This window comes from Morus notabilis, unplaced genomic scaffold (assembly GCF_000414095.1).
Source record: "Morus notabilis unplaced genomic scaffold, ASM41409v2 Scaffold194, whole genome shotgun sequence".
In the NCBI taxonomy this organism is placed as follows: Eukaryota; Viridiplantae; Streptophyta; class Magnoliopsida; order Rosales; family Moraceae; genus Morus; species Morus notabilis.
The window spans coordinates 24,453-33,378 of NW_010357941.1; the positions used below are offsets into that span (position 1 = coordinate 24,453).

General features: G+C 34.6%; 2 protein-coding genes across 4 annotated transcripts in view; both read right to left on the reverse strand.

The window, feature by feature from the left end:
• Window positions 1-29: 29 nt before the first annotated feature.
• LOC21386287 (polyadenylate-binding protein 3) lies at window positions 30-4,754 on the reverse strand. The gene is made up of 7 exons (XM_024177243.1): window positions 4,311-4,754; window positions 3,038-3,813; window positions 2,492-2,569; window positions 2,262-2,351; window positions 1,683-1,982; window positions 848-1,066; window positions 30-716 (listed from the first exon to the last, which is right to left on the reverse strand). Exons 1-7 carry the CDS (start codon window positions 4,540-4,542, stop codon window positions 492-494), a joined length of 1,920 nt encoding a protein of 639 aa, XP_024033011.1. The 5' UTR covers window positions 4,543-4,754; the 3' UTR covers window positions 30-491.
• A 1,359-nt stretch (window positions 4,755-6,113) lies between these two features.
• LOC21386288 overlaps window positions 6,114-8,926 on the reverse strand; it is an 8,517-nt gene continuing 5,704 nt past the window's right edge. For 2 of the 3 annotated variants that reach the window (XM_024177254.1, XM_010091126.2), the window contains exons 8-9: window positions 7,403-7,492; window positions 6,114-6,372 (exon numbers count right to left, since the gene is read on the reverse strand). In XM_024177254.1, coding sequence (XP_024033022.1) covers window positions 6,339-6,372; window positions 7,403-7,492 — 124 coding nt within the window. In that variant the 3' untranslated portion in view covers window positions 6,114-6,338. The remainder of the gene's footprint in view (window positions 6,373-7,402; window positions 7,493-8,926) is intronic. The other variant, XM_024177255.1, reaches the window with a different exon arrangement.

The window sequence follows — 8,926 nt, forward strand, 5'->3', positions numbered from 1 at the left end:
AGAGTTTCATTTTGAAGCTTCGAGTTACGCATAAAACTCTTCACCCGATTACCCTATCCGTTCCATACACGGGATCAAACAACATGAGTAATCTCTAACGCAAAATTCAGATTGTACATCCAATGGAAACTCAAAGAAACTGTCTAATAATAATAATAGCTAAAAGCAAAAATAAATAGGAAAAGAAAAGGTCTAACAACATCCAAATCCTATATATCTAAAATAGAACTAGAAAACACGGAGAAAAGAAATCCTAAAACAATCGTAAGTCCTCAAGTCCCTCCAATATCAAATTGGAGGCCAAAAAATCACAATCAGTTTGGCATATGGAGAAAAAAAAGAATGTGAGGCTAAAATAACTCCAGAGTAAGAACCCACCACCAAAAACTCCGGAAGGCCTACAAAAAAAAAAAAAAAAAGCCCCAAAAATGGAAAATATGGATAAGCAAAGATGTACTCCAATTCACCACTAATGTGATGAAAGGATTGCTTCATTCACCGAGTGCCAACGAGCCAAGCTGATCTGCAACATCAGACTTAGACGAAACTTTATGAAGGACGTCCATCGCTTCAGCCACCTTATCCTTCAGAGCATCTGGAGACTCGATAAGATGTAGAACCTCTGTTTGGTCCATCTCAAGCAACATGCCAGTCACCTTCCCTGAATACTCTGGCTCAAGGCGCTCCACAAGCGGATACAGCTGCTCTCCAAGCATCTGTTGTTTTAAAATGGAATGAGATTAGTTTAGCTTAATTTGTCTTCCAGTTTAATTTCTGGATAGAAGGGTTCGTAGGAATTAAACTAAAAGTTGCAGACACAAGAAAACAAAAGGGACTTTGAATGTACCAATCGCTGGTTCTCTGGTGTAGCCGAGGCTAAAGCAGAAGCAAGTGTTGACATTGGCACTGGCCCAGGTCGTTGGACATCCACAGGAGACACAGGCACAGAACCATCAAACCGCAATGTCATTGGATTCAACCGACCATGAGAAATCAGAGATGGATCCATGCCATTCCTTCCATTTTGCATGTACCTCACACCTTGATTGGAGTTCCGCTGATGCAACTGTATTTGTTTTGAAGTTTGAACAATATTAAGAGGTGAAAACAAAATTAACAAATTCGTCTCTTCATGCACAAAATTGACACCAATGATATTATCTGTCACTAAAATCTCAACTCAACAAAGGATCTAAGTTAGAGCGGCTAAACTACATCTACCAACACAAAGAAACAAAGAAACAAAGAAACGCATTTAAAAAGCAACGATATCAAACAAAAAGGTACATGGGAAGGACAAAAACCACTGATACCCCAATAGCTCTCGTCTATTTATATATAATTAAATAAGAGCAGAGTTTGAGAGTACAACTTCAGCAAACAAAATAGCACATTTAACAGTTCTATATCTTCCATTAACAATGATAATTGCAATCTATCATCAACTTGTAAAAAGATGTAGAATGAACACGATCAACCTGCTACGCATAAATATTCCAATAACAATTATTAATAACGGCTGAGCAGATATGCCTGGTGATGCACCCTTTTAAGTCATGCAACCGTAGAAGGGCAAAAGTTCATTTGCATTCATAGTGAAACGATTGCACTTCAAAACATATCAACTAAGTTAAACAAAAACACCAGTTTAGTTATATAACTTGTATTAACAAATGACATGCCTGCTGTTGCTGCAATGGTTGAAGATTCCCACCACGACGTGCGGCCATCCGTTGTCCAGGTTGCCCTTGCCTCTGAAGGTGGTATGGCATAACGAAATTTGGTGCCACACCTGGTCGGATTCCCGGCAAGAGTTGTTGCTGAAAGCCGAAACCAGCAGGTTGAGGGGGTATAATACCAGGAGTACCTTGACCAAAATAAAGCTGCTGAGGACCAAGCCTAGGTGTTGCAGGATGGAACCCAGGAATTCCTGATGGCAAAGGTGTCATTCCACCAGGTGCTTGAATTTGAGCGAAGTGCACCTAGGAAACAAAAAAGATTTAGAAAATTCATATGATTGATAAAGAGAAATGACTCAATGGTTATCCCAACCTCCTGTTATGAAGTAAAATAATTCAGAAGCAAAGAGTATTTAGAAACCAAAAAAAACATGGTATGGTTGACAAAAATGCCAAAAATCTAACATTGCAATCTCCAATGTATATCTTTCCATGGAACAGGGAACAATATAATTTCACAAACAAAAAGAGAATATTAACAGGACTTCCATTAAATTCATGAAAAACAAAAGGAAAATCTACCTCCAATCTTGCCTTTCTCTCTTCCTTCCGCTGGGCGACAGCCACGTACAGAGGTTTCCTACCAATCATCTTTCCATTCGTTTCATTTAACTGAAAAGGAAAAACATTGATTACAAAAGTAAGTGAAGTTTTCTTTAGAACAATTAATGGAATAAGAAAAAGGATGAATGGCTGAACTTGAGAAAATCTCAGCCCATAAAAAGGATGTAGGAGAGTAATCAATAGCTTACAGCTCTAGTAGCTTCTTCTGGGGTAGAGAAGGCAACAAAGCCAGAACCCTTGCTTAGCCCTTGCGAATCGAGCATGACCTTTAAAAACAGAAAAAAGAAACATAAATGTCACTGCCTAACAAATGTTTACAATCAATCCATTGAGGATTTTAGCACCTATGCCCTCTAAACTTGTGATTTGGCACTTTCGCCCCTGAATTATTTTTTTGGCAATTAGTTCTTAAATTTACAAAATAGTAGCAATTAGCTCCTATTGTTGGAGTTGGAGGTTAAATTTTGGACAGTATCACAATAATTTTTAGCACTTATGCCCCATAAACTTCTCGTAGTTGGCACTATAGTCCCTCAAAATTTACTTTTTTAGTAATTTAGTTCCTTAATTAGATGTAGAATTTCCTAAAATTTGTCCCCTGTTAACTTTGGGAGTTAATTGCTACTCTAGGAAAATTCAGGGAACAATTTATAAGAAAAAGGCCATGGATGAAAACACCAAATCATCAAAAAGTTAAAGGGGGTGCAAGTGTTAACTCCCAACAAAAAATGTACCTTGCTTGATGTTATTGTTCCAAACTCAGAGAATAGCTCCTTGAGCTTTTCATCACTTATACTGTCATCAAGATTTTTAAGATAAAGATTAGCGCCTTGCAGCTTTTCAAATCTACTGATTCTTTCCTGTTCAAATTTCACTCTCAACTCAGCCTCTCTCTCTGCTTTCCTTTGAGCTCTTCCAACAAACAAAACCGTGTCCCCATCAGTGGTGCCATTCAACTTCTCAACTGCAGCAGCAGCCTCATCTGTGCTCTGAAAATTCACAAATCCAAAACTTCTGGACTTCCCATTGGAGTTCCTCATAACAACTGCACTAGTGATGGTACCAAAAGGGCTAAAAAGTTTCTTAAGGTCCTCATCACTAAATGTTTCCGATAAGTTTTTTACATAAACATTGGTAAACTTGGGTGATCCATTTGCCCGAGCCCTTTCCTGTTTCCGCACAAAAAGTCCAACATAAACCTGTTTGTCATTAATCAACATGCCATTCAGCTCGTTGATAGCAGTATGTGCCGATTCCTCCTTGTCAAACTGTACAAAACCGTATCCTTTTGATTGACCATTGTTATCAACCGCAACCTTGCAGGACAGTATAGTGCCAAATGCAGCAAATGTGTCATGCAATGCCTTGTTATCAAGTGAAGTGTCCAGATTTTTAATAAATATATTAGCATATCCACTCTTCCGAATGCTAGGATCGCGATGAGAAAGCATAATTCTCATAGGTTTCCCATTAATAGGAGTGAAATTCAAAAGCTCTATGGCATTAACAGCTGCAAATTTAAAGATCACAAGAATGGTAAGTTATAAACTTGGCCGCGCTTTACAATTTAATAATAAACACATAGGACATACAGAAGTCGCAACATTTTAAAATCTATGTGCTAAGATTGCTGTAGAAGCATATGTTTTAGGCTTTTAGCAAAGGAAAAAAAAAAAAAAAACATGTATGATTTGTTTCAGAGAGTTAAAATTAAAACGTAATATTATCTGCTTTTTCAGCAATTCACATGCCATTGTCTATATATTTAGCGTGTCAGAAAATAAATCCGATCAAATAACAAATTAAAAAAAAACCATTATTTAACGATTATTCTAATAAACAATGCAAGAAACTATAGAATCTTCCACGAGACGTAAAGCATTGCCGCAAAGCTCCAATATTTTCTTAAAAGAAGACATTGACAAATCACCATAAAAAAAAAAAAACTCAAAAACAGAGTTTCTTTAAAAAAAATGTTGAGAAAATCAAACATGGAATTGTACGGACCATCTTGGGGATTGGCATAGTTGACATAGGCGTAGCCAAGGGAGTGCCTCCGAACCTGATCCCTGCAAACCCTAATGGAGACCACCTGACCGACGCGGCCGAACACGTCAAGGAGCTGAGCCTCGTTCACGCTCGAGTCCAGATCCCCGACGTAAAGCGACGCATTCCCGAACCCCACCACCGTCGGAGCCACCGATGAAGCAGCCACTCCCGAAACCGCCGCCGCCGCCATTGCCGTCGCGATAAAAAACCAAACAAAAAAACCCGAAGGAATGAAAAAATTCAAACGACAATAAATGCAATCTGAGCACTAATTGATAGAAATCGAGGATCGATTAAGGTTTGCGATCGATTAAGGTTAGCGATCGATAAATGTTAGAAAAAATGTGAGAACTAGGCTACTAGGGTTTCTCTTTTTTTTTTTTTTTTTTTTTTTGGGTTTCCTTTTTTTCCTCTGAAAACAGAGAGAGAAGAGGAAAAGAGAGGGAGGGAAGGAAGAGGGAAGAGGGGCTTATATAGTAAGAGAAGGGTACGAAACGCGCCGTTTCAGAGTCGTAGAATTCGAGGATAACTCGAACTGGTGTTGGAGATGACATGGCATTCGATTTCGAGTCTCCAATGTTTTCGCACGTTTGTCGTCTCTTTTCTTATTTGCTTTTTGGGTATCGAAATTTGGGAAACAGTGTGGGCCCACATTGCCAGCTACGAGGAGTTCAAAAGTTCGAACGACTGTTGTGCGAGATAGCGAGTGTTGATATGGATGCGCGATCAAGTTTCAACCATTTACAACATGCCACGTGTACTAATTTTATAACTGTTTTTTCATGGAAATATATATATTTTTTTGGGTAACATGGAAATATTTTTTTATTTATTTTGAGGAAAATTTATTTAACTTGTATTTTATTCGGTTAAGGAAAATTGATATGTCGTTTAAATTAGTGATGGAAAAAGTGATTAATTATTAAACTAAAAGTGAGTGGGTTCTTCTTAAAATAAAAAAAAAAAGAAGTTCAGTGATAATTTACCAACTAAGGATCAAGTGCTGAAAATGTGAGGAGCTAATGGCCATTTATGTCACTGATTTAAAGGGTTGCATTATAACCTTTTAAATTAGGGGATTAATTATCAAAATTAAAGCTTAGAAGGTAATTTTTCAAATTGAGAGGGTATAGTGTTAAAAAAAATACCAAATATGTCTGTTTAAGATACTTAATCACATTTTTCTTGTAGCTCATCGTAACGGTTTCATATTTTCCGTGGAGCTTATATATCATAGAAGATTGATTAAGAAAAATAATTATTTTTATAATAGTGCCTTAATTATGTCACTTATTCTATCTTATTCCTCAAACTTTAAACGTGTCATTTAGTACATCTCAACTTTGATAGTCGACACAGTTAGAAAAATTAACCGTGAAAATTTAGGGTAGTTGATAAATAAATAACATATTGATTCCATTACTCCCAAAATACATTTTAGGCACCAAAGTAATTTTATTTCTCCCTCTAATCGTCATCTTTTCTCTCCAATTAAATATCCTTTTTCCATCAAAGCACATCAAAAATAAGAACATAAATTTCATTGAATTTTGGAGTGGTAACTCTTTTATAATCTTATTCTTATAATGTAAAGTTTTATGAATAGGTTGTTCACGTTATAAGCTTTATTTTCTGATTCGTTATATCGTAGATGTTTGAACGTTAGAAATAGGCGCTAAAATTTGGTAATTTGATTTGTGGTTATTTTGTTGTTTAGAGAATGAACCTAAAATAAGATAGTAAACGACAGTTTATGGATATTAGGACAAAAAATCATCTTTATTCATGGCATTTCCTAAACAATAATTCAAGTCCTTCCTGTACGACACCAATACTATAAAGTTTTATTTTTTTTCTTTTTCTTCTGAAACATCACAGTTATTGGCTACAAAAATGTCCATCCATAATGGATTTTAGCTGCCAGAAGAATGTAAAATATGAACTTTATGCATTCTGCTGCACTGTTGGATGGAAATTCCAATCAGCTCAAAACACAGGTCTCTCATACCTTCTTTCTGCCCTACAATAAAAAATAATTAAAAAAGCCAGTTTTTAGATAATCTGCTATGCGGGAAAAATAAAAGTTAAAAAGAATGTTACAAAAGTACTTCAGCCAGGAAAAAAAAAAAAACAAAAAAGGAGGTCAGTTTTATAAAAGTCTGATCTTCACAAGCAATCAAGCATATTGTATTAGTCATTCAGCCAAAGAAAAAAAAAAAGGCGTATTAAATTGGTTCGATTATCCTCGCATTACATCAAATGTGGATTTTTTCCAATATTTTAGTGGACTTGCATGTTAAAATCATGAAAAATATTTAGAAGCACCACCGGTATTAAGCACTATAATAATAGAATGTTAGCTCCACCTGTATGTCTCACACTACAGAATCCATCTTCTATTAATAGATGGTGCTAAACATTACTAGTGCCTTATAGCATTGCTCTAAAATCATATCTCAAAAGTGACTTTTACTATAATAATAGAATGTTAGCTCCACCTGTATGTCTCACACTACAGAATCCATCTTCTATTAATAGATGGTGCTAAACACTACTAGTGCCTTATAGCATTGCTCTAAAATCATATCTCAAAAGTGACTTTGTATTTTTTATGTTTATCTTTTTCTTATATATCAAACTTTTGTCTTGTATTCTCAAATCTCAACTTTTTTATGTAATTTCAACTTTAAATTGTTCTTTTCACAACTCAAATCTCAAAGTTCAAATATTTTTGTCACAATGTTTTTTCTCACAAAATTTAAATTAAACTTTATTGTTACAATATTTTTTCTTAAGTAAAAAAAATTTGAGTTGTGAAAAGAAGAAAGAACTTTATTTTTCTCTCACATGAAAACTTTTTCCAAGTTTTCCAAGTTCCTAATTTTCTGCTATCCACTTGGTCGCTTATTGCAAACAAAATAAAGTTCTTTGATTAATCCATAATGGCTAACAGAAATAGGTCCTATACATAATACAATTTTACATTCACAAAAAAAAGGGTATAATGAACATTAAATGTCTATAAAATTTAAAATTAGTTATACACTCGCCTGTCACCAATTTTGAAAAAAACAAGGTAGAGTGGATCTTGAGATGTTAGCTGGAATAATTGCCGTACAATGTAGACACATGTCGTAATGCTGCAAAATACAGATGGTGAACAAGTATAATCATTTTTCAAAAGATGTTAATTTTGCTACCAATGTAACCAAGCACTATGACTTAATAATATCAAGTACACAGGAGAAAAAGAATTGTTTCAAAATATAAAATAAATTGAAACATTGAAAGACAAAAGAAAAGATAGAAAGAGCATATATATTATTGACAGGCACAGTGAAGATAAATAGAAATGATAATGAAAAAAGGTGCAAGTTAAAAAAGTATCTTGTACAATTTTGTCTACTTCTTTTTGCTGTTTAACTTGTTAGGTATTTTTATTAGTTGGCAATTTATTGATAATTTTGTAAAAATTCAAAAAACAGGTGAAGAAAAAAATTGATGCAGCCTTGATTATGATATTGGTGCAGATTTGATCGTGTTGCAATTTTGAGTTCCAGCAAAGTAGATATAGCAGCTGTGGTTTAAAAGTCAAAAAATTTACTTTTACAGGTTTAAATTCAAGTTGCAGTTAGTTTCGAGTTGAGCAGTTTTGATAAGTCATGATAAGGATTGCAGTAGAAGATATGCCTTAGATTTGAATTTAAAAAGGGGATGTTTGATATTTGAATTGCAATGAAGATAAAAGGAATGGTACGTGCAGTACAAGTCCAAGTGCAAAGCCAGAATTAGTTTGATATTTGAAACTCAAAAGATGATTTGATTAAGTCTACTTATGCGTGAGTTAGAAAAAGGATATTAGTTGAAGATATATGTGAAGGTTTGGATATGATATTAGTTTTGAAATTCAACTAAGTTTGGTTCTATAAATAGAACCTAAGATTATTCATTCCGTGGGCTTTTTGAGTTTTTACACGTAATATTTTGAGAAGTTCCCATTATTATTTTTTGGGAGAAGAAGTAGTAGTCTTCGGGAGAAGACGTTTGTAGTGTTGAAGAGAGTTCAACCGTTTATTATTTTTCGGGAGAAGAATTTGAACCTTTTAGGAGAGAGCGATTTGTCTACTGACGGGATTTCACCGTATAGAGTTTAAAAACGAGTGGTGCTTGCTGAACAAGGCCATTAAGTGGATTCGACACGGCAACGACATAGTTAAAAAGAGAGCTTTTGAATGTATAAGTCTGATTGGTGATTGTAATCATTGATACCTAATGGATTGCTCAATATCTGAGCGTGGCCTCGCGAATATAGATAGTTACTGAACTGTGATACTATATTCTGTGCCTATTTATTTATTGCTTTCATAATCCATTAATTTTGGTAGTCGGTAAATTGCTAAAACGAATCTAACATAACTTATGGACTTTTTAATTTTTCTTCTCTTTGCCTATTTGATTATTTTTGCTTTATGTGCTTATCTTTCTCTCTTCATTAATGGTATATATTCTCCTCAGATATTTCCTTAAAAAAAAAAAAAAAAAAAAAAAAAAAAAAAAAAATTCAAGGCCCTTTG

Coding starts and splice junctions, on each gene's coding strand:
- LOC21386287 (XM_024177243.1), bottom strand. CDS start 4,542: ATGGCGGCGGCGGCGGTTTCGGGAGTGGCTGCTTCATCGGTGGCTCCG. Junction 3,814..4,310: donor CTATGCCAATCCCCAAGATG/GTCCGTACAATT, acceptor TTAAATTTGCAG/CTGTTAATGCCATAGAGCTT. Junction 2,352..2,491: donor CAGAAGAAGCTACTAGAGCT/GTAAGCTATTGA, acceptor TTTCCTTTTCAG/TTAAATGAAACGAATGGAAA.